The following is a 26,426-nucleotide window of genomic DNA, read 5'->3' on the forward strand; positions in this document are numbered from 1 at the left end:
GATTTGAGTTACAAATGTTAATGTTTAAAAAATATATATTAAAAGATTTGCACAAAAAAATTGCAGATCTACAAGCTCATAGCGCGGCACTCTGTGCTATGTGTGTGCTATTAGCTTGTATATCTGCTATTTTTGAATAGCCAAAGAAATCTAAAAATTACACACAGATGCGTTCCCGGATTGAAGGGGTTAACAAATGGCTGGGATCTGCAGGAGGCCACGGCGCCCTAAGAGAAATCACCGCGGCTTAGTATTATGAACAATGTCTACGCAAAATCCTGGTCACACTTGATTCAATAAATCACTGCTTTAATAAGCCCGTGGTTTTGCATATTTCACAGACTGTGAAATTAAATCTCCTCTTTTTTGAGATTTGACAATTATTTTTACCCTTTTAATCTTAAATTAAATTCCTGTGCATTTTAATTATGAGTGCATTTCTGAATTAAAAAAAATTACACATAAAACAAAAGGCCCAGTTGTATACGGCTGTTAAATGGATGTTTGCCACCAACTCAAGTTAGCACTCTGTGCTTCTGTACTTTAATGTACAGCGTGCTGAATAAGTGTGCAGAGAGGCTGGGAGGAAGAGATGCTCCACTTTAAAGTGATGTGATAGATTAGGGAGGAGCCCCAGCAACGGAATAATTTCCCTGGTGACCAATTTCTGAACGCTCTCTAAGCAAAGAATATAAGCACCGAGCCCAACATGTCAGCTGCAGCCCTACTGTGTGCCAGAGTGCAGGCGGACGTGCTGACTCACTTCTAATGAGCAGACAGAACACAAAAATAATAACCTGAACCGGGAATCATAAGTCATGACTGGAGTACGTGATGGCGGTCTTTCTAATTAACACCCGGGCCTTATTTAAAGCTGTGGTATATGTGCATGCTAAACAAATGTCACTGTAGCTTCTGTGGGGGCCGATGTTAGAAAGGGGGGGAAAAATAGGCAATTATTCTTTGCCATGCATGAGGTTCCTATATTTCACTTAAGATAAGATCAGATGAGATAAGATAAGGATAAATGGTGAAAATAAAACACAGGAGAGGTAAGGTACAGTATAAACTGCGCTCCACTGCATCAAACCAAATTCCTAACATGTCTACATGTCATGGCAATAAAGTCTTCTGATTCTGATTCTGATTCTGATTCTGAGTAACAGTCACGAACCAAACAAAGATGGATAAGAATACAAATGTAAAGGAAAATAATGATGAAATAAAATACTAAGCTGCTGGTTATAGGTATCTGTTAACACAGGATTATGAATAAATATACTGAATACAGTATGTGTGCTACAGTCTTTCAACTGTGTGTGTGTGTGTGTGTGTGTGTGTGTGTGTGTGTGTGTGTGTGTGTGTGTGTGTGTGTGTGTGTGCGTGCGAGCGAGAATATATGTACAGACTATCAAAAATGAAGATAAGAATGTATACTAGCATCTGTCTAAACAACATGCTATCTAAATAACTTTACTTGGCATCTGTGGACAAGCAAACAGCATATGCCTATAAAGCATAACAACTATCTAAGGCAACCAGTCGTGATACAAAGGGAATAATAAGGGGTTTTGAGGTGGAGTCTGAAGAGATGAGTTCAGACTACGGCACAAAATGGGAAGTGAGTCTGCAGTCCTTGTGGAGGAGGTCATTCTATAGCCTCGGAGCTAGGAGGGCCTTCAGTCTAGGACACTTGGAGCAGTGGTGGAAAGTAACAAAGTACATTTACTTAAGTACGTACTTAAGTACAAGTTTGAGGTATTTTTACTTTGCTGGATTATTTCCAATTTTCAGTACTTTTACTTCTATTCCACTACATCTCAGAGGTAAATATTATACTTTTACTCCACTACAATTATTTGACAACTTTAGTTACTAGTTACTTTGTACATTTTATACATTTGAAACCCATGAAATGGGACATTCTGCCTAATGACTACTTTCTACTTTTGGTACTTTAACTACATTTTGATACCAATACTTTTGTACTTTTACTTGTAACTGAATATTTCTACATGGCGGTATTGATACTTTTACTTAAGTACAAAATGTGAGTACTTTTTGACTTGGAGCGATGCCCAAGGTCTTGTAGGGAAAGGAGGGCCAGACATCCTGTGTTAGCTGGATAAGTGTGTGAGGTACTGTTTAACACAAATGCTGTGCCCCCTCCAACTGTATATATACTGCACTAGCCGCGCACAGGGCTCTAGTGAGGGCGCGCTTATTTTGGGGTTACAAAATCGTGGGATAAATAAAGGGGGTCCACGAACCACTTTGGAGTGTTGGGACCCCTGCGAAACATCACGGACCGCTTCGGCCCCCCGCGAAACATCGCGGACCCCTTGGGGGTTCCACGAGACATCGTGGACCCCTTGGGGGTCCCTGGAGAACATGAGCACCACACTGCTGTTTGTCCAAAACACACAATATCTCCTCTCCCACCGACGTCATGTGTTAATGTATCGACAGCCGTACAGACTCCATTTGACACATTTTACCTAATTTATCCAGCTCTCACTGACTCTCCCCTAAGATACGGTGTCTGCCGGATAGCGTGTGTGGCCCATAGCTGGTGGATCTCTTGCACATGACTGGCTTAGCCTGCGTTGGCTGCCCCATAGCTTGTAGATCTCTCGCACATGACTGGCTTAGGCTGCGTTGCCAGGTGTGCTTATTTTTTTAAGTGTGTTTGGCCTTATTTGGTCGCTTCTTGAAGTATCGTGTAATTGGTTGTTTGCATGCATGCATGCTGTGCTTGTGGCCAAAGTGACTTTCGTGTGAGACCCTTGGGGGTCCCAGGAGACCTAAGTGTGGTCTAGCTCTGAGATTAATGGAGTACAAAGGTAGAAAAAACGAAAGGGAAAGATGCAAACGAATTGTGTGTGTGCATTGCTTGTTGGTCACGCGACCTGGAAACCTGGCAACCCTGGGCAGGGCAGAGGCAGACAACAGACGGCAAACGGCGAACATGTTGCTCGAGCACCCAGGCAGACAGCCACAAACAGCCACGCATGCGCACCTTTGCCAATTGTATAATAGGATATTTTGTAAACATAATGTAAAATGTATGTTTTCTCATGCCAATAAAGCTCCTCTGAATTGAATTGAATTGAAGTGGATCATACCCTGCATGTAGGGGCTGTCATGCCCTATAGGTTTCCTTGTAGGTCATCAGTTGTAGATGTTTGAGAGAGCGTGAAGGCAGACCAGAATGGAGGGAGTTACTGCAGCCAAGACTGGAGATGTCTGAGGCTTGCAGTGATGGAAAAAAGTACTCAAATGTTTTACTTAAGTAAAAGTATCAATACTGCAATGGAGACATACTCTGTTACAAGTAAGAGTCCAGAATAAAAACATTGCTTGAGTGTCCCAAAATGTCCCATTTCACAAGTTCAAAATGTATAAAATTCTTTTGAAAATAGCAGATCTACTGCTACTTGTGAGCTTGTAGATCGGCTATTTTCAAAATGCTATAGGGCTGAAGTGGTTAATGTATGTTTTGTAATAATAATCATAATCTACAAAGTAACTAGTAACTAAAGTTATCAAATAATTGTAGTGGAGTAAAAAGTGTAATATTTGCCTTTGAGATGTAGAAGTAGAAGTAAAAATGTTGAAAATCGGAAATACTCCAGTAAAGTAAAAAATACCTTTAAAATGTTACTTAAGTACAGTACTCGAGTAAATGTACTTAGTTACTTTACACCACTGCTGGGCAGACCCCTTGATGGGCAAGGTTTCCGATCCAATCTAAGAGTGCAAACCCACAGGACAGAGTGATGGCAGCAATGTGTGTCTTGAGGGACAGCTGACGGCTGACAGAGGACCAGTAACATCTGTTCTACAATAGAAGGAGACCATCAACCTCCCATCTATTGGGCTGTAGTGTTGATTTTGACAGCAAAGTTTTAGTCATAGTCTTTTGAATAAAATTCCATTTAGTTTTAGTCATATTTTAGTCATCTGAAATGTTTTAGTTTTTGTCTAGTTTCAGTCGACTAAATATCATAAGATTATAGTCGACTTAATCTACAGTTGATTTAATCGACTAAAATGTATTTTGGCGGTGCCTTAATGGCGTCGTAATGGCTGATTTTACACTTGGTTGCATGCTGAAAATAGCCGATCTACAAGCTCACAACTTGTGAGCTTGTAGATCTCCTATTTTCAGAGCGCAACACCCAAAACCGCAACCAAACATAAAATGACTTTAGTCTTTTAGTTCTACTGGATCTCTTCTCCACTCGTCCCTCACTAACATTTTGGTCTAGTTTTTATTTGTTGACGAAATTGTCAATATATTTAGTCTCAGTTTAAGTCATAGTAGCTTAGTTTTTAGTTCGTTTTTATTTAGTTTTCGTCAGTGATTGGTAGTCGACGAACATTTTTCGTCATAGTTTTAGTCGACGAAATCAACACTGTGACAGAGGACCAGTAACATCTGTTCTACAATAGAAGAAGAGACCATCAACCTCCATCTATTGGGCTGTACTGTAAATAGACACTTCTGGCTCGCTGGCTTACGGAATAAAATAAAATACAAATTACACAACTAAGCCTTCCATGAAGGTGTTTTTTCAACAACGCAAGACGGTAACAAAAAGAGAAGTTTATGGTTTATAGTTCCTGATTAGTGGTAAGATTGCTAATAATTTGTGCACATTTGAGTGTAATTTATCGGCCACTGCACATGTTTCGACTGATTTATAGCTGAAAAGGATAGGTCCTTTGCCAGAATGTCACTCCAGCCTCGCACTCCTGACAGTTTCATGGCGTTTTGACTCGCCTCACTTTTCACGGTACCCTCCCTTTAAACCAATAAGTGACTTCTGCATATGCCACAAAGGTGTCACATCAGGGCTCTTTACAGCATCCAGTAAAAGTGATTACCTAATGCATTCTCTCCTTTAAGGAAGATCAATAGCCCTTAATGGATGAGCCAGACAACTAATAAAAAAAGGGGGTTTTAATTGATTATGCTGACACTGTGTCATCAGCACCGCCTATCAAGTTTTGGTTGCAGGGAAAGCTTGGATGTTCAGCCGTGGAGAGATTAGTATCTGAGCGTGTTGGGTACACACAGCAGAATCTGCTAATTTAATCTTGAAAGTGTTAAAAAAATAAAAGACACAGAGTAAGTGTGCCAGTCATGGACCCTACAGATCTTTAACCCTTTAAGACCGGGAACGCATCTGTGTGTCATTTTTAGATTTCTTTGGGCTATTCAAAAATAGCAGATCTACAAGCTCATAGCGCGGCACCGAGTGCCGCGCTACGAGCTTGTGGATCTGCTATTTTTTGAAAAATCGTGAAAGTTTGTGCAAATCTTTGAATATTATGTGTTTTTAAAGCGAATTTTTTTAACTCAAATCTTTGCTTCTGGGGGATTCTACAAATGTCTTCTAAATCCTAAGTTATTTTTTTAAATTTAAGTTGCTATAATATCAGTGGTTCTCAAACTTTTTTCATGTCAAGGACCACCCAAAATGTTGTTCCAGGACCCCCCCCCCCCCAGAAGTAAAGATTTGAGTTAAAAATGTTCGCTTTAGAAAAACTATATCATTATAGATTTGCACACATTTTTCATGATAAAAAAGAAGGAAAAAAAACAGATCTACAAGCTCATAGCGCGGCACTCAGTGCCACGCTATGAGCTTGTAGATCTGCTATTTTTGAATAGCCCCAAAGTATAAAATAATGGTCAAAGCTTTGGTTACACAGATGCGTTCCCGGTCTTAAAGGGTTAACAAAGGTTCTGGATGAGGCAAATTTGTACTCCGTTGGTATGTTGGTTTCGCATGGCAAAAAACAGCAGATTTATGAGTTGCACCACATTGCGTTGTGTGAGCTTGTACAGTAGAGTGGCTATTTTTGCCACGGCCACGCCATCGTACGATGGAGTATAAATCAGGCTCGAGTCTGCATGCCAGCCGAGATTAGTTGGAGGCACTAAAAGGAGCTGTTCCTCATCTTGGCTAAAGATGAGATTAATTCAATTGTTCCTCCTCCTTCCTGTATGACGCACGGTGAGCTACTGTCCTTATGCTGAGATTAGTCTAAATGCCTCTGTTTTGTTATTAACTGTTCCCAAACGTACCGCCTCATTAAGAGGAGAGCCGAAAGTGGTGAGATTTATATTGGTTAAAAACACCAGGATACCGCAAGTGGGCACGATGATTTATACTGGTTGAAACATTACCGTGCTGCCAGTGAGAGCGGGGATTATACTCTAATTCACCTGCGTGCGTGTCTCACACACTTCTTCTTTTTTTTTTTTGCTGTGACACAGTATCCTCAGTGCTCATTTAACACTGAGGATGTTGGTGTAGATCCTTTTCCAGTGGTGGAAAAAGTACTCAAATGTTTTACTTAAGTAAAAGTATCAATACTGCAATGTAGAAGTACTCTGTTACGAAATTAAAAATGTACTTTAGTAAAAGTACAAAAGTATTGGTATCAAAATGTACTTAAAATACCAAAAGTACTAAAGTACTAAAATGTTTGAAAATAGCAGATCTACAAGCTCACAACGCGTCGCATCGCGACGCGTTGTGAGCTTGTAGATCGGCTATTTTCAAATAGCCTAGGTATAAAATAGGGCTAAAGTGGTTAAAGTATGTTTCATAATATAATAATTTATATCTGAAAAGTAACTAGTAACTAAAGGTTTCAAATAATTGTAGTGGAGTAGAAGTACAATATTTGCCTCTGAGATGTAGTGGAGTAGAAGTAAAAGTATTGGAAATTGGAAATACTCAAGTAAAGTACAAATACCAAAAAATTGTACTTAAGTACAGTACTTAAGTAAATGTACTTACTTACGTTCCACCACCGTCCTTTTCGTTAAACACTATTTTATGTGAACCTGCCACCCAAATGGCACACGCTAGTTTTTTTTTTTTACAGATAACCACAATCGTCTGTTGTTTCCAAAACTGATTGCAAGTCCTCAAAATTTAAAATGCTCCATCACCACCATATGCCATGGGCTGAGCTGGATGCAGGACGAAACAATAGCCATGCTTTTTTTTCTACGCTTCATCATCTACGGTTTGTGTCAGACCCAGACAGTCATGTGGAAAGGTCAGGGCTTTCGGTAAAAGATTTGAATCAAGCCTCAGATGAAAGATTTACCTTGACAGGCGGAACCTGGTAAATACTGGTAAATAAGAATACAAACCCTGTGCCTCATGCCTCTCTGCTAAACGCCAGGATGAAAGGGACTCACTGCATTTCAACGAGCATGTCACATGCTGTGATGCTCCAATGGGACACATCTGGGTGTTTTTGTTATGGTCTTGCCACTTAAAGCATCACTTTGTGCTTTTAACCAAATTATATTGAAAACACAGTTTTCTTCAATCGGTTGAAGACAAAAAGTCCTTAATTCACTCTTGTGTTGCTTGTTTGTATTAGCCTCACGCTGGCAGACGTGTATTTGGCATTTTTACTCTGAGATATACTAATGGACTGTTTTGGGAACATAAATAAAGCAGCACTGGCACAGCTGCTAAAAACGGCACGTTTCTAAATACAACTTGACAGGGTCAGCGCTTCAAAACAAACTGTTGGGTTTAGCTTTGTGGCGCAGTGTGATTTTAACCCATTAAGACCGGGAACATGTCTGTGTGTCGTTTTTAGATGTCTTTGGCTATTCAAAAATAGCAGATATACAAGCTCATAGAGCGAGTGCCGCGCTATGAGCTTGTAGATCTGCTATTTATTTTTTTTTACTTGGAAAATGTTTGCAAATCTTTTAATATATATGTTTTAAAGCGAACATTTGTAACTCAAATCTTTGCTTCTGGGAATTACAAATGTCTAAGTTCTACGTTTTTGGAAAAAACTTTTTCATGTCAAGGACCCCCAAAATGTATATGTATTTGGCCGCGGACCCCCTCTCAACATAATGTTCTTCCAGGGACCCCCAGAAGCAAAGATTTGAGTTAAAAATGTTGTAAAAAATATATAAATATTCAAAGATTTGCTAAAATGTTCACGATTTTTCAAAAAAATAGCGCCATGAGCTTGTATATCTGCTATTTTTGAATAGCCAAAGAAATCTTAAAATGACACGGGATTCGTTCCCGGTCTTAATGGGTTAACACTTGGGTGTTATTCTTTGATGAATTTCCGTCGTCTTGCGTTGCTCTAGATTAATCCCATTGTGAACTGTTGGCGGAATTTGCTTTTTTCATTTGTCATCCGATTATATTAATGTTGTGGCCACGCCTTTTGATGAATGCTGGAACCAAAGCACGTATTCAGCTGCTTTTGAAGACAAATGAGACCTTTGAAAAAATCATTCCTCTTTACTGTTTATTAATATACTTAAAAAGATGAATGTGAAATGGGGAAGCTAAGAGCCAGGCCTATGGATCATAATATACTTGCTTCACAGAAGTAAAGAATAATGAAACTATTTTAAGCTATAAAGCCATGCTTGAATAATATGTCTGGTGTAAAGTGCTGCAAAGCAAGAACTATTACCGGGTGGTTACTTTTTATAATCTTTTTGGAAAAGACAGCCATAAATATACACAGGTTTTCCTTCTTTATTTTATGCAAACATTCATTAAATATTTACTCTGTGTTTTTATTTTCAGTTCTTCCTATCATCATCGTGTGTGTTTGTGTGTGTGTGTGTGTGTGTGTGTGTGTGTGTGTGTGTGTGTGTGTGTGTGTGCGTGTGCGTGTGCGTGCGTGTTCCTCTATGGACTAGTGAGATATTTTAATGACATGATCTCTTTGTGTGTGTGTCTTCCCATGCATAAAAAAAATTTACTAAACAGAAGAAAATACTCATACTATAGTCCTGTGCCAGACTTCCTCACCTGGCATTGTGGGCTAACAGTCCCGAAGGTGCTGCTACAGCAACCATTTAATGTTTAAACTTTAAAAATTCCTAACAGGTCAGTCATACTGTAGTGTAGTGTACATGCTGCTACCTTGCAAAGTTCAACAAAATGTAGTAGAGTAGACCCAAGTGAGCAGAAATGTTAAGATGCTTCGAGCTGACAGGAATTATGAAGACCATCACTCATTTCCTTATAAACTGTAAAACTCACATTTATTGGTCAATTGACCTCAAAATCCCTGCATGGAATCCTCAGACTGTCCCCCATAAACAATCCAGCCAGATGTTTGAATTATTTAAAATTGAGCCCAGCGTGCATGAACGTGTTTTACAGTAAACAGCTACTGTAAACAGCTACTGCAAGTTATTGCTGGGAAAGAAAATCATAAATGACAAGATTTTGATGGCATGGTAGATGCTGTGTGGTAAATTTAAGAATGGTATCTCAAAATTGAATTATCCGTATTCTTTTTCAGTCATCGGAAATAGAGCATCTTTAAACATCAGTTTTCTTACTTATGGAGTAGGCTAAGCAATCTTTGTAACTGAACTTTGTAAATGAAAAATTTACACTAAATCTTTTGTTGCTTGCCTTTACATAATTACATAAACCCCTGGTGATTGCCTATATCCTAGTGTGAAGCCACCTATGTTTTGTTTTCTCTCTTAGCATAGCTAACAGTGATGCAGAATGAACATGCTAATGCAGTATCCTGAATACATTGTGCATTAGAGACGCATGATGTCGAAGATATATATTTTATCTAAGAAGTTTTAATCAATTTAGTCATCCTCCCCTTTTTCCTCAGCAACTTTTAGTTATTTTTTTAATGATCAGCAGCCTGGTCACTAAGAGCATGGGGAATCAAAATCTTGCTCAAGTGACGGAAAACAGCGGGCCTCGTACCGTGAACTCTGCGCCTGCAAGCGTATCTATTCGCACAGGACTTTTTACATCACTTGAAAACATGGCAGGCACGCCGACAGAAGCAGGCTTGAGCCCTGTGAGGTGTGCCAAAGTGGGGCGACAGACAGCCGAGCGAGTGACTTCAAAGATTAAAGATCATTTTGGTCTGGTACGGTTCTTGCTGATCCTCCCTCCTGTACTCTTCATCCTATTTTTGTTTTCCTCCTCATAATGCCTGCCCCGACATTCCTGCATGACAGCTAACATGTATAATTTTAAATGTGTGTATCATAAATTTACGGCTGTATATATGTGTATTACAAGTGCTACACCACGCACTGTGCAGTGTCTAGCATGAATGCTTGCAGGGGAGTTGTCCTTTTTTTCCCCCTCAGTAGATGAGGTTTAATGATTCATTTAATTAAGAAATAGGCAAACTTTCTGCTGGATTCCTCCTTATTCCATTATTTATCAGTTAAGCTGAAGGGGGGATTAACACATTGTTCCCAGTTATACTGTAGTTCACTAATTAATGGTGTAAGTAGTTAAGGTAGGATGACTCAGCAGTAGAGACAACACAGAGACTGTGGCGGAGGTACAGTATCTACCTTGAAGATGTTAATGTCTGGTTCCTGAACCAATGGTGTAAAGTAACTAAGTACAGTACATGAAATGGGACATTCTGTACAATTCTGAGTACTTTTACTTTGGTGCTTTAAGTACTTTTGTACTTTTACTCAAGTCAATTTTGAATACCGAACTTTTACTTGTAACAGAGTATTTCTACATTGCGGTATTGATACTTTTACTTAAGTAAAACATTTGAGTACTTTTCCCACCACTGCTGAATGCATATCGTTGCTGTCGGGTGGAAACCTTGTATTTCCAAAACCGTTCCTTTTTTTAAAAATGTTATAGCGAAAATAGGCGATCTACAAGCTCACAACAGTTGTGAGCTTGTAGATCTGCTATTTTCACTACGTTTGTGTGACACTCCTATGTGATGATGGGGCATTACCTTACGAATAAAAAAACATAAAAAGGTGAAATATGGAGATACAAGGTTTCTGCCAGACGGCAACAATATTTAGACTGTAGAGGGTGCAGTGAATCTGCTATGATCTTGTGAGCTAAATTCATGGCGTAACAGACAAGGGTCTGTAATAATTATACATCACTACTGTATTTAAAGCCGTTATCACTATTGTACATTTCAAAGCCCTTATAAGACCACTAGAACCCTTATACTCTAAATCAGTACTGTACTTTTAAACGCCCTTGTAGATCACTATACGTTGAAAAGGCCTGGTAGCCATTTTTAATAATGCGTATTTTAAATGCCAGCTATTATCTGTTGAGGACTGTCCAAGGAACTGTCCTGCTCTATGCACTCATACTGTATTCTGTGTAGGGCTCCTAAATTTAACAAGGATTTTATTCAATAGTCCTCAGAGTTCTTATCTTTTATTGTGCCTAATTCTGATAATCTTGTGCTTTTTTTGTGATTTGAACATACATACAAGATTTGCTGTCCATTTTTAAGCCTTTGGTCGGTGAGTCTTTACAACTCGATGGCTAGCATCCCTATTCTGGGGTAAACATTCACCGAAAATAGTCAATCCTTATTGACTGATTTAATCTTGTGCACACATTCATGGGCCCTACACATGAGAGTGGTCATACTCAGTGGTGTAAAGTAACATGTATTCATTATAAAACATACATTAACCACTTTAGCCCTATTTTATACATAGGCTATTTGAAAATAGCCGATCTACAAGCTCACAACACGTCGTGATGCGACGCGTTGTGAGCTTGTATAGATCAGCTATTTTCAAACATTTCAGTACTTTTACTTTCGGTACTTTAAGTACATTTTGATACCAATACTTTTGTACTTTTACTCAAGTACATTTTGAATTGTGGACTTTTACTTGTAACGGAGTACTTCTACATTGCAGTATTAATACTTTTACTTAAGTAAAAACATTTGAGTACTTTTTCCACCACAGGTCATACTCTCGAGCCGGTATACCTGTTGAGGCCTCCCCTCCTTGATGGGGTATTCAGGTCCATACCTGTACTGACATTATAAACTTTGTTGCCCCGCGTAGATTCAGTAGACCTAAAGTTAGACCTCAGTCCTGTCTCAATATAATGCTACGGTACCCGTGCCCTTAGCCAGGGGTGCAGGAAAGCAGTGCAAAAATAGAAATGAGACAAAGCTGTAGGTGTCCAATGACTTTCTGAGAGACTTGCTTGACTGAATATCAAAGCAGCAAGGCCAAAGTCTTTTTTTTTCCCAGACATGATTTCCATAAACTCCCACAGTCCCAAAGTCCTCTATAAGCACAGTCAATAAAGTACTTAACCCTGTTGTCACTGCCTGTCCTGAATGCAACTCCTGAAACCTGTGAAGAATTTTTGAATGTATTTTCTGGGAAGATTGATAGCATCTCATGGCCTATCACATCCAAGTTATTATGTCCTCCTAGATAAGTTTGAACCTGTCTCACTCCAGTGGTGGAAAAAGTACTCACATGTTTTTTATTAAAGTAAAAGTATCAATACTGCCATGTAGAAATACTCTGTTACAAGTAAAAGTCTGGAATAAAAAATTTACTTGAGTAAAAGTACAAAAGTATTGGTATCAACATGTACTTAAAGTACTCATTGTGCAGAATGTCCCGTTTCACAAGTTTTCAAAGAATTGTGAGCTTGTAGATCGTCTATTTTCAAATGGCCGAAATGTATATAGGGCTGAAGTGGGTAATGTATCTTTTGTAATAATAATCAAAATCTACAAAGTAGCCTAACTAGTAACTCAAGTTTTCAAATAATTGTAGTGGAGTAAAAGTAAACTGCTCAAAAAAATAAAGGGAACACTTTGATCCCTTAATTCTTTTGAGCAGTTTTCGTTAGCATTATGTACACAGTTCATGAAAAAACTCAAAAGAATTAAGGGATCAAAGTGTTCCCTTTATTTTTTTGAGCAGTGTATAATATTTGCCTCTGAGATGTAGTGGAGTAGAAGTAAAAGTACTGAAAATTGGAAATACTCCAGTAAAGTAAAAAAAATACCTCAAAATTGTACTTAAGTGCAGTACTTGAGTAAATGCAGTGGCGGAACAACTCAAAGCCGGGCCGGGAGGCACAGCACAGTGATCAGGCCCCCCCTGCGCATGCGCGTGCGCGCAACATTTTGCGGGTTTTGGGCGGATTCGGTCACTTTTTGGGGGGCTTTTTATCACTTTATTTCGGTTTTAGGGTTAGGGTAGGGTTAGGTTAGGGTTATGTTGTTTAATTCTTATTTTTGCCTGATTTTACCGATTTATTATCTGACGGCCCGGGCCCTCCAGGGTCGCGGGCCTCCGGACGCTCCGCCACTGAGTAAATGTACTTAGTTACTTTACACCACCTTCTCACTGTCTCATCTAATGGATGTAGTCTCACATAGACGCCTGCAGTGCTACCTGCACCTTGAACATGGTTCCCTCATGTCTAGAAAAATGTTGGACACTGGATGTTGGGCCCAATATTTTGTCCATTACAAATAGTTGCCTTCTCAGTTGCTTCAGTTCCATCCTTCTTTAATGTAACTTTCCTCTTCTACCCCGGATTTGATCCCGCCGGGCTCCTGCACAAGTGCTGAAATCTTTACCATTGAGCTAATAGAGCCTGCCTGCTTGATCATGGGATACATTGAATCTTGACCGTCAGGTACAAATTTGTGTCAAACCAGAAACAGGATCGTGTCAAAGGTCATGTCTCACCTTGACACAGGATCTAAATGTGTAACAGAGAGGACCTCTGTTACGGATGTTGGCACTTTATAGCAATTTGCACAGTTGTATTTTGCACAATTAATCATGATTTTAAGTATTTATTGACTGATAATCATGGGGGGCAAGTGCCATGTGAAGTGTATGAGTGCAATAGAGAGGGTAATGCTAAGTCATGATTGAAAGCTTAACATGTACCAAGTGGTTCTGTGGCCAGTGTAATTGGGCTGGACCAAGTCAGAATGGCAGAGGGGGGTTGTGATAATTTGTAATTGTAAGGATGTTGTAGTTGTGTGAAGAATTTATATTTACTTGTTGTTCATTAGGTTTTAAGATGACATGTGGGTTTATGTATTTATTGTATGCTCTATTTATTGTATGCTCTTATTTAGAATACACCCCTTACAGTGGTATAGTCCAGGCTGGCTCATTAGCTCAGCTGAGCATAAATTGTGGCTACATGTCAGTTGATCAGAGTGGACTGTGGATGGAAAAGAGCTGCATGTGATGTTCTTGTCCTTTTTGTATGTTCAACAATGGTGAATAAATACACCTTAGAGTTAAACCCTAAACCAGGCCTCTGTACTGATTCCAGCCGCAAGTCGGGCATTCTCACAAAATGTCTCGATAGAAGAGCAGGGAGACTAAATACAACCACCTCTGTTGTGTAAGTTGGACAAAATTAAAATGTATTCTTTAAAAGAAGTGCAGTGGTCCACCCTCTTATTAAATTACTGAGTCAGCTCAGCTCTCTTTAAGGTGTCAAACAATTTACTATTGCCCATTCATTCAGGGAATTGTGCTACCGGTATTTTAATTCAGTTGGAACTTAGTGCTGCGTCTGATATGGTCGATCAAACTTGGACCATGTGGGGTTGGCATTCAGGGTAAACTGCCTTACAGAGTGGTTTGCTTTGTACCTCAAAGATTTAACTTTCTCTGTTGAAGATTGGGAACGTTTTTCTTCGTCAGTGGCACCTGTCATTTGTAGAGTACCTCATGGTTCTAATTCGGCCCCGTTTTCTTTTCTTTAGCTCCCTTTGGGGTCTGTTACAGCTGTTAAGCCGAAAACATACAGCTCTAACCCAGAGATGATCATTTCATGAAGTCCATTTTCTTTATGGCCTGAGGACATCAAATGTTGGATGGCAAAAACTTTTCTCCAGCTAAAACAGAGTGAGACGGAGGTTACCTTATTTGCTCCTATACTCCATCAGAGGTTTAGCTAAAAATCTAGTCAGTTTCCTGTACATGAGAGTCAGTCAGTCAGCTTTGTCTCACCTGCAGCTTGTCCAAAAGAGAGACAGCGAGATGGTCCAAAATCTGCTCGGCTCCTGACTGGCATTAGGAAGCGGGGTTTCTGTGATCCAACATGAAACCATGCAGGTTCCATCATGGACCATTGAGTACAGTACCATCTAATATGATTTTAGTAACGGAATTAGAAACAGTGAGTCAGTGGTGGAAAAAGTACTCAAATGTTTTACTTAAGTAAAAGTACCAATACTGCAATGTAGAAGTACTCTGATACAAGTAAAAGTCTGGAATTCAAAATTTACTTGATTAAAAGTACAAAAGTAGTGGTATCAAAATGTACTTAAAGTACCAAAAGTAAAAGTACTAAAATGTTTGAAAATAGCAGATCTACAAGCTCACAACGCGTCGCGATCCGACGCGTTGTGAGCTTGTAGATCGGCTATTTTCAAATAGCCTACTGTAGGTAGAAAATAAGGCTAAAGTGGATAATGTATGTTTTATAATATTATTTATATCTGCAAAGTAACTAGTAACTAAAGTTTTCAAATAATTGTAGTTGAGTAAAAGTACAATATTTGCCTCTGAGATGTAGTGGAGTAGAAGTAAAAGTATTGGAAATTGGAAATAATCGAGTAAAGTACAAATTCCTCAAAACTGTACTTAAATACAGTACTTGAGTACATGTACTTAGTTACTTTCCACCACTGCAGTGAGTGCAGATTTAGAGTCTCCAAGTGCTTATCTATCATTCACCTAAAAGACAGAAATATGAAAATAATACATATATATCAATTCAGGTTAAGTCCTCCATTATTTCACAGGGAAAAAATCACCTGATCGCGTAAACAACTGTACATTTAAAAGCCCTGTCATTGAGAGAATCTTCTATCAGGACGTACAAAACTACTTTATCCGTCAGTAGGCTGCACCCTCTCATTGTTAGTCTCGTTGACGCTTCAAAAGAAACAACTTCAAAACAGGAAGCTGTCAGAAAACTTAAAAAATGTCCCTTCGTTACCAGACAGAGTCCAGCTCAAAGGCAGACCACTAAATTCTGAAAATGTCTTATGCTGCTGACAGCATTCAGATAATGTTACGGATAGATTTTTCCCCCCCCTTCCTTCTTGGTATGAGCTTGGCTGCACATAGACAGCATGTGATGTGCAGAGTAGCACCGAGTCCTTGTGTAAATTTCAGGAACATCAATGGGACGGGGGGGCACATAATGTCAATGAGAGGCTGTCAGTTTGGGGCTGTAGGCTGGGGACTGGATCAATGTGCCTCATTATGATATCCATGGGCTGGAGATTATTAAACAGAGAACCCTACCTATGGATCGACACACATCTGACCCCCACCGCTCCCTCGAGGTGAATATTCTCTCGCCTGGGTTTGGACGTTCTCAAATATGGCAGCTTATTAACCGCTTTCAACCTGGCTTCCCTATTTTGGGACATTATAGGGAGAAATAAATAGTCAAAAAAGTTCATAAATAGTGAAAATAGCTGATCTACAAGCTCACAATGTGTCCCATCGCGACACATTGTGAGCTTGTGGATCTGCTATTTGGACTATTCTGCGTGCCACTAAGTATATAGGGCTAAAGGTTGGAGATTAACCTATTAACTATTAACCTATTAATCTCCTTTTTCCTATAGGCTTAAGTGGTTAATCTCCCCGTCACATTCATTATAGATTAGAGCAACATAGCAATAGCAATTTCATCGCACAGCATTATCAATATGGCAGCACAAGATGCAGATAAATCCATTGGAAAATATGCATGTATTCAGGTCCAGAAATCTAGCCTAAAAAAAGTATGTTGTATGTTTGCATACATACATGTATGAGGTACCCAACCTAATCCCATACTGCATTTGTAAAGCAGGATTTCGCAAATCGTTTCTCTTGGGAGAACCACAGTGGACCAGAGGTGCACAACAAGCATAATAAAAGGAGCTAGGTTGCTCCTCCAGTCCACGGCTACAGTACATCTGTGTATGCCATTTAGATTCCTCTTCATTAAGTCCTTTGGCAATCACGCAACATTAAACTACTGTTATTCTTATTGGTATACTTCTCCGCAGCTTGATGGCTTTCATTACCGCCGGCCAAATAGGAATCACATGTACGGTGCAGCATGTTGTTAGTGTTGCAGGAAGCAGGAAATGAAACGGCAGACAGTTGAGAGACCGCATTCGAAAGCCTCAGAAGAATGCAATATTAAAGGTGGTGAAGGGATGAAAAAATTGCCACTTATGTTCTGCTTGTACTTACAAGCAGCTGTTCTTTTCATACATAAATGAATGTATATATGAATAAATAAATACAGTACATACAGAATGTCATCGCTGTCGGCCCGGGTGGAAACCACCAAAAGGGTAACTTTTCAGGAATTAAAAAAAAAAAAAAACCTGTGTTCCAATGGATCCAGTGTGGTTATTATTTATAGTGACAAGCTCTTGTTAATATTTTAACTGCGTGTTTACAAAACACATTGACAGACTTAACCACTTTCGACTAGGGTAGAATTCACCAAAATCTTTCAAAAATAGCTAAGTAAACCCTAGCCATGGTTCACATGACTCTTGTATACAAGCGTCATGGTGCCGAGTCCCCCTGGTCTAAAGTTGTGTTCCATTTTTTCACATTGCCATCTCTCACATAAACATAAACGTTCAGATTTCAAATATAAAGTGCTTACCACCGAGCCACGGATGTTACAAGGCGATGCGAACCGCGATAAGTACTCGTATCTCCCGTATTGTTCAATAAAAAGCATTGTAATCCCATCGCCGGCCATTTTCTCCAAATTGTCTCCGATACTTTCAACCATGCAACACTAATGGTTGGGAGGTGTATTGCACTCTGATACATTACAAAACCCCCCCAAAAAAAAAAAAAAAAAGGCCGGCGATGGGATTAAAATGCTTTTTATTGAACAATACGGGAGATACGGGTACTCATCGTGGTCCGCATCGCCTTGTAACATCCGTGGCTCGGTGGTAAGCACTTTATATTTGAAATCTGAACGTTTATGTTTATGTTAGAGATGGCAATGTGAAAAAATCGAACACAACTTTAGACCAGGGGGACTCGGCACCATGACTGTCATGGTATGACAGTCATGTTTCAGGGCTAAGTAAACCCCAATCCTCCTGTAATTTGACAAAGCTCTGTGAGGGTGGTGAGAGCGTGGTGTGAGGGTGGTGAGCCCAAATCTCTTCTGCCCGGTTCTCCTCAGTGGCTGGAGCAATTGATCTGAATTTGCACACATCCATTCACCATTACCATGTGCACGGAACAGCGAAGCCCGTTTTTCACTTTCCCCAAATGCCAGCTGTTTATTAGCGTTTTTGTGTTCGCTGGCTCCCGGGTTGCCAGATCCTGTGCGCATATCCCCCCACGGGTATGGACTAGTTTTAATATCATTTTAGTTTTACGTTTATTTACCCAGGGTAGGTATATGCTGAGCACGCCACGAATGCTCTTTTTCAGCAGTGCCTTGCACTATCACAGAGACATATAAACTCTTCAAGCTTACAACGCATCGCTTGTAGATCGGCTATTTTCTATCCTTTTGCTTGACACTGTAATACATCAAAGTATTAAAAAAAGATGAAATATGTGGCCCATATGAACATGCTTTGACTATGTTTTTTTTCTCTTTGCACAGGCCTTCCCGTGTATATCCACAGGCATCTATGGTAAGATCATTTCCTTTCATTACTTAATTTCCTCTATAGATTTTCATTGTAGACTGTGTAGAGTCGTTTCTGCAGTAACTGACTCTATTGCTTCTTCTCTTGTAATCACTTCTTGTTCACCTTAACAGGAGTATCTAATATACAATACAGTAGTATCTAATCTTCTATCCATGTTTGTGGACTATATCTTTTTGTAATGGCTAGAAATTTCCTGTTGGCCAACATGAACTTTCATAGCCGGTAACCTGAGACATAATAATATACTGAATAATAAAACAATAATTATGATACCTACAGTATAATTATGATGGATACAGTAGTAACTTAAGTATTTGGCTGACAAAAATTATAGCACTTCTCCAAAATAATTTAGACTAATCAAGGACATGTGAATCAAGACATCACCTTGATTGTACCCCCCCCCCCCAGAACAAAATAAAAATATAATAATAAAACATTGTGCATAATACAGTATGATGCATTTTCAAATCCTGTAAATACTCGGGGAGAGAAACACGACGTAGCTTTGCATCTGTGCAGTATGTTGCTGATGAGGATGCTAGCTTATTGCTGCTGACTGTGTGCTGTGCGCTGCGTTGCCAGTGGGAGACCGTCACACGTAGTCCACCAACAGCCCCTCACATCAAAGACATGGGGGGGAGGGGGGGGGGTGGCTGTGCAGCGCTAGTCCCGCTGTGAGGGGGGGGGAATTAAACAGGCTGTTCAATAAATAAACAGCTTAGCGTTGTCCCATAGCCGCATTTCCTACAGAACAACAGCTGATTAAGACCGAAGATCTTCACACAGCAGAGGGCAAATAGAGGAGGGACTTTCAAAGGAGCTACAGCCAGTGTGGCTTTTATCATTCTGGGCTCCATCCCCAGACGTGCCCTGAGATCCTTCTTTGAACACGCTGGCCCCGCTCGCCGCTCGGGCATTCTGACATTTTCTGTACGTTCTAGATAACCTTTTGAGGTAAACTTCCCAGTTAGACAACGTGAACGGCTTTTTGGCGAGGCGGGCACTGCACTCCGATCTCTTCGTCTCCGTCTGTCTTCCTGTGACCTCTCTATACCTCTCTTTGAAAAATACCCCCCAAAAAATATGCACCGTTATATACTTTATCTTTCCCTGTTAATGCAGGCATGCCACACAAGCACCCGTGTGCACACACACACGTACCGTAGGAGACACCATATATATCTTTGCATGAATGAGCGTGACCCATTTCCAGTCTTCAGTTTGTAGTGGCAAAACAAATCCCGAGCCCCCGACGTTGTGACAGAGAGGAATCAGGGACAAGTTATCTGAGGCCTTTGTGGCGAGCAGAACAGATTTGTCAGGAGCGCTAATGCTAATTGACACGGTTCCTCACGCCTCCATATTCCAGGGGGCTCAGTCACCGCTGACAGATGACGGCGGGAGCACGGGGTAGGGCGTAGCAGGGGTGCGCACGGGGGTACCTCAGACGCGTGGGAAGAAAAATGAGAGCTCACGCCGCGCTGACAGTCCAATCCCTCAGTCCGATCCATTAGCCACAACAGAATTTCTGCACGGTTAGCGTGTCGGGGAGGTACCACCCATAAACAAACTGGCGCCCACCGTGGGCCACAGGGTCACGCGGCATGATAGAGGTTATTAAGTGCTGCTCCTGTTTGCCCATCAATCACGTCCGTGTGACCCGGGTTTAAACGGATTATTCCTTGCGAGGAGGAGACACACCTCAATGTCTCACAAGATCAGTGCCAATAGTCAAGCTGGAGTTCAGCTGCCAAGACTGATACAGCGTGATTTCTCTCATTTATTCTCTCTCTCTCTCTCTCTCTCTCTCTCTCCTCTTTCTTCTCTCTCTTTTTCACTCTGACAATCTCTTTACTATTATTTATTATAATATTACTACTACATCCATTCTCTCCCCCAACACACGCGCATGCATGCACACGCACACAGAGGCACACGTGTTGGTTTTGCAAACTTTTGCGGACGTTGCATTGACTTACATCTGTTCTATATCACCTCACACTAACCTTAATCCTACCATACATGCATAACCCTAACTTTAACCCTATAACCTTATGAAACTGCAGTAAGATCAAATGTCCCCAATGTGACCGTTCCCAATGATCTGTTTTGATGTCAAAATGTGTCCTGAAGTGTGCCCAGTGTCAGGAACGAACGCACGCACGCACACACGCACACATGCGCACACACACACGCACACACACACACGCGCACGCTCGTACACAGGCTCAACCATGGCCAAACACACTCAGAAAGGACACATAAATAAGAAATTCCTTCTTGCTTTGAAATGAAGCTTTTCAGGCAACAGAGCGTACGATTTAGCAACTCACTGCAGACCTTGCGGAGACCTCACCCTGGCAGGTAGAGAGAGAGCATCCTAGAAAACAGCCTTGTAATCGACTCTAAGGTTTAGGAGGCATCTGCCATTATCAATCTCGGCGCAACAGCTCAGGACCTACTGGTGCAATGCGAAGCCAAGGGCAGGAACATTCAGTTTCCTATCTAAGTGACAGTTTCTGCCATGCACCTGCATTTATAAAGGAGTCGCTCTACTTTGCAACACCTCTCTGCTTCTCGCTCATGAAGAATCAGTACCCGTTTGGACTGGCCCCTCGACACACACCCCCGTCCACCTTTGGCCCCATCTGTCTCTGTGACGGATCTGAGGATTGTTGACAGAGGTTTTTTATTTTTATTTTATTTTCTATTTTTTTTTGACGTGAACTGGTGGTTGTGCAAGATAGGTAGATGTAATCCCACCCAGGGCTGCACTGGTATGTCCACACTGCCTTCCCCAACCGTAGGGGTCCAGATCAGAAAGGGGTCAGGCTTGCTAAGAGTTTTCACCCGGCCATCTTCGTGATCCAACTGCATTCCGAACCCTGTGTCCGTGGGATTAGGAGGAGAAGCCATTCATGGTACCTTATCTCTCCCCGGTGATGGCTATAGTAGTGCCTTGGCTTGTCCATGATGCCAGCAGCAGGCCTTCCCCGAGACTCTCTTAAATCCCGGGATTTGCTTTGGGGAGCTTATCCAGGGCCGAGGGTTTGGGAATTTCAAGGTACACACTGAGCAACGTGCTGTATCAGTGGGTTGCAGAGAGTGTGCTCAGTGGGGGTGGGGGGGAGCCTCCCTAGCTCCATTTAACACAGTTACACAGCGTGCTTTGTACTCAACGCTAGCCTTATTTCTACCATTTTCATGGATGATAAGCCAAATGTAAAAATACTCAGCCACTCACCCACAGGACAATAGACTTGGTGCTTTGAAAAAAACCTGGTTGAGCGTTAAACTTTTTTCCATTGCAGTTTTTGGGCATCAGACACTCGTTGAGTAGTGTGTGTGTGTATGTGTATGTGTATGTGTGTGGGGGGTTTTGTCTCTTTTTAACCCATTAAGACCGGGAACGCATCTGTGTCATTTTTAGATTTCTATTCCAAAATAGCGGATATACAAGCTCATAGCGCGGCACAGAGTGCCGTGCTATGAGCTTGTAGATCTACTATTTTTGAAAATGTTTTAACATATTTTTTAAGTGAACATTTGTAAAATATTATGTTCCAGGGACCCCCCAGAAGCAAACATTTGAGTTACAAAAATATTTATTCAAAGATTTGCACACATTTTCACGATATTTCCCAAAAATAGCAGATCTACAATTTCAAGCTTGTAGATCTGCTATATTTTAATAGCCAAACAAATCTAAAGTGACACATAGAGATGCGTTCCCGGTCTTAACGGGTTAAAGAAAGTAAAATGTCAGGTGTTAATTTTAGCATGTAGGACAAAAGCATGGCATCACCTATATGGAATGTTTCCAAGGAAGGTCACATCCATGGGCAGCGCGGAGACTTTCTTTACGCCTCCGTTTTCTCTCTCTCTCTCTTTTTTTTTGCTGTCTGTACTCCTCTCCTGCAGTCCTCTCTCTCTCTCCCCCCTTTCTCTCTCCATCTCTCTCTCTCTCTCGCACGCTTTCTCCTTCTGTGGGATGCAAAGTCGGTCATGGTCACAGGCCTTGCCGTGTCCCAGTGTCGGCGCGGTAGAGGAGCCCCGGGCCATTTGACACCCAGGCTGTGGCGTCTGGCGTCCTGGGGCACCACTCTGTCCTCCACCCTGGGTCACCTCACCTCTCCCCTGAGGCCTGATGAGGTGACAACCTCCTCTCCACCTTTCTTTTCTTTCCCAAAGACGCAAGGCCAAATATCCTCTTCTACAACAGCATTCTGCTGGTTCCTATAACGTCCACATTCAATTGACTTTCATAATAGTAATCATAAATAATTAATTTATTTTGTATAGCACTTTTGCAAAGCGCTTCACGCAGTTCGTTTGAAAATAATAAAAACAATTAAAAGATTATTAATAACATAAAAAATGAATAAAAAATGACATGTAACACACATTTACTGGCATGCACTTGCCCTAACGTACCCAACCTTTGTTCCTTACAGCAGTAAAGAATAAAAGCAAAGTCTAAATGGGCCAGTAGTCTAAATGTTAATAAATATGCACACGCATAAACCATGCACACCACAACACACCTCATAGCCATTTTACATTAAATGGTTCAGTCAGCATGGATAAATAAAGTCAACCATCCCAGCCAACCCTCACGGAGAACAGAGATACCAGTGTGTGTGTGTGTGTGTGTGTGTGTGTGTGTGTTCAAGAATATTGGGGGGGGCGGGGGGATTGGCTTTGAGGCAAAAGAAAATAAATAAAAAGGCATCGGGCTGTGGGACCATGCCTCATAATATACACCCACTCAGGGAAAAAAGAAAACAGTGTGTGTGGTGTGCGGCACGGGCCTATACCGATATAGTTGCAACACTCTGAACACGAACAGGAATGCATCATACCACAGACATATATACATGTGGATTTCCTCCTACTTGCTGTGTCAGGTGATGCTGCTACTTTCAGTCCTTCTCGGTAGAGAAAAAAACACCTTAGCTACACAAGTTTCTTGCAAAGTTATACTTCTGTAAATCGAGGCTGCAGGCGAGTTGCCACGGTGTCGTGAAAGAGCGATGGACTCGCTTGTGTATATTGTCCCGTTATTTTGTCCTGATTCAGTACAGTGTTTGTAAACACGGTTCTTTCCAAAAATCCGGAAAACACAGTCGACAATCTGTGCTTCGCGTGTCTGTGATCTCTTTTCTTTTTTCTTTCATTTAGTTGAGTTTTATTTGATGCGGACGAGGCAATTTCACATAGTTCCAGTACAGATAATGTGCTGTACAGAGAGCGTAGAGCTATTGCTAATTTTCAACAATTTTCCATTGGGATTTATATATACCGTACAATGTAATTAAAATCACATTGCATATTATTACAACTTTCCTTATCATAAAACCACAATATACTACAGATATAAAATACAAAAAAATGTTTTCAAGAGGAAAGACCTAACACTGTTTCAATATCAATTAGATGTTGTTTATTTGAACGTATATACCCTAATGTGCTTTGTTTCATCCTACGCAGTAAAATCCTGAGTGTGAACACTGACAGTGTCTAATTGTACATTTTTGCTGCATAGCTCTAATAGCTCTGAAACAGAAAATCCACCCATATCACACCAACATCCTCCTCAACCCTGTCACAGAGTCCATAAAATCAGTTTCTTATGCATGCATTGTAAAAGTGCGGTCCGCCAGGCCGCGAGCCTTTTCTCTTAATTGCATCAGAGAATAGAATTTCCATTTTTCTAACATTGGATGAAAACTGCCCTTGTTAACAAATGTCCAATATGCCCAAGACCATACTGGCTGCTCACAATTAGTGAGATGTGGTGGAAAACACAATGTTGAAGGAGATTGCACCAAGCTGTTGCTCTTAAAAAAAGAAATGTCTGTCCGGCCATTCATTTTCATGCTCGTATACAGGGCCTGGTCATAGTGGCACCAGTCTAAGCAAGGTATTTCAGACGTCACTCTCCCCAGCATCTTTTTTTGCGGTCCTCCTGGAGGACCCCACAGCGTTCCCAGGCCAGTCTTCGGATCGCGTTATCTCTGGTTCTGTGTCAAAACAAAAATAATAATAATTTAAAAAAAAATCCTAACACGTCAATGGCCATGTGGACCAGGTACCAATTGACTCGAAAACGCGTCCATGGCAGTAAAATAGTTAAGATGGACGTACCCGGGGGAAACTTCCAAGAGAAGGCACCCAGGAGGCATCCTGATCAGATGCCCGAACTACCTCCACTGGCTCCTTTCGACACGGAGGAGCAGCGGCTCTACTCGGAGCTACCGCCAGATGTCTGAGGTCCTCAACCTATCTCTAAGGCTAAGCCCAGAGGAAACTAAAGTTGGCCACTTGTATCAACAATCCCGTTCTTCCGGGCACTTCCCATAGGTGAGGGTTGAAACGTAGATTGATTGACTGGTAAAATCGAAAGCCTTGCCTTCCGGCTCAGCTCAGCTCTTCACCGGTCTGGTAAAATGCCCACATTACTGCGTACGCAGCACCAATGCGTTTGTCCATCTCACGCTCCATTTTCCCCTCGCTTATATGAACAAGATCCCGAGGTACTTGAACCCCTTCACTCGAGGCAGCGACTCACTCTCGACCCGGAGGGAGCAATCCACCGTTTGCCGGCAGAGAAGCGTGGCCTCAGACTTGGAGGTGTTGACTCTCATCCCGAATGCGTCACACTCGGCTGCAAACCATCCCAGTGTGTGCAGGAGGCCACGGTCTGATGAAGTCAACAGAACCACATCATCTGCAAAGAGCACAGATTCAATTCTGAGGCCCCCAAACTGAACCACCCTTCTCCCCTCGGCTGTGCCTTGAGACCCTGTCCTTGAATAACACGAACAGAATTGGTGACAAGTGGCAACCTTGGCGGAGTCCAGCTCCCACTGAAAGCTCTTAAAAAACATAAAACAATACTCTTTTTGACAGGGAAATGGTTCAATGATTGATGTCCAGAATTAATAAAATAATAGAAACAATTAAAAAGCTGTAACTAACCCTGCCTGCCCTGTCCTTTATTTTCTGGTCTGATTAGTTAGATATTATTATCTAACTTAGTACTGTAACGGTTTCCAATTTAATGTCACCTCTGAGCTTAAACAAGCAGGAATGCAGTCAGCGTTACATGCCAATGTTATAGTAGGCTAACATTGTGTACACCTGTGACCTCTGCTCACATGGCACAGCCTCTTCCTTCCTCTCTCTCTCTCTCTCCCTCTTTCTCATTCTCTCTCCGTCTCTCTCCTCCTCTCTGGCGGATGCTGTGCTCCGCTTGGTGATGAAGTAGGGGAGCCTTCAGCAGAAATAACACTGCACCACCTGAGTCCTCATCAGAGGCGCTGCGCTGCACATATCCCATCAGTGCGCCTCACTAAGACAAATCTCCCTGTGCCGGCCATATTCCCAGCATAGGAGAGAGAGCCGAGCCAGGCAGCGCCGGGACCCTGGAGGGCCATGCAATCACACACACCCACCAAACCACCCCCCAATGCCAGCTCTCCACCTCCTGACAGATTAGCTTCTTGCTGAACGCTTCGCACAGTGAACAGGACAAAAGAGAATGAGAGGAGGTTGTAGGGGTTGGAGGGGTAGGAGTAAAAAACGCTAAAACGCTTTATGATATTCAGTGCTCCGTGTGCACGGGAGCGTGGCGAGAGAGAGATTGTTGCTTGGTCAGCCCTTTTTTTCAGCATCATCCTCTGAGAGCGAGAGCCGTCACATGTGAGTTGTGTCAACGGCGGTACCGATAGCACCCTGACTCCCTCTGGCTAGAGGAGGGCTGATTGAAGGGCCTTATTGTGTTTGTGTTGCAACTCAGAGACATAGCCATGGCCGAGGCTTGGAGGAGAGGACAAGAAAGAGAGGAGAAGAGGAGATGCTGGGTACAGTTGGGTTGGGGGGGGTGGCTGTTG

General features: G+C 41.5%; 1 protein-coding gene across 3 annotated transcripts in view; it reads left to right on the forward strand.

Moving 5' to 3' along the window:
- Positions 1–26,426, forward strand: part of macrod2 (mono-ADP ribosylhydrolase 2) — a 763,167-nt gene that overhangs the window by 582,717 nt on the left and 154,024 nt on the right. For all 3 annotated transcript variants that reach the window (XM_080448593.1, XM_080448595.1, XM_080448594.1), the window contains exon 7: positions 18,480–18,510. In XM_080448593.1, the coding sequence (XP_080304719.1) occupies positions 18,480–18,510 (31 nt within the window). The remainder of the gene's footprint in view (positions 1–18,479; positions 18,511–26,426) is intronic.

Source organism: Gymnoscopelus braueri (assembly GCF_963280865.1).
Source record: "Gymnoscopelus braueri genome assembly, chromosome: 14".
Lineage (NCBI taxonomy): Eukaryota > Metazoa > Chordata > Actinopteri > Myctophiformes > Myctophidae > Gymnoscopelus > Gymnoscopelus braueri.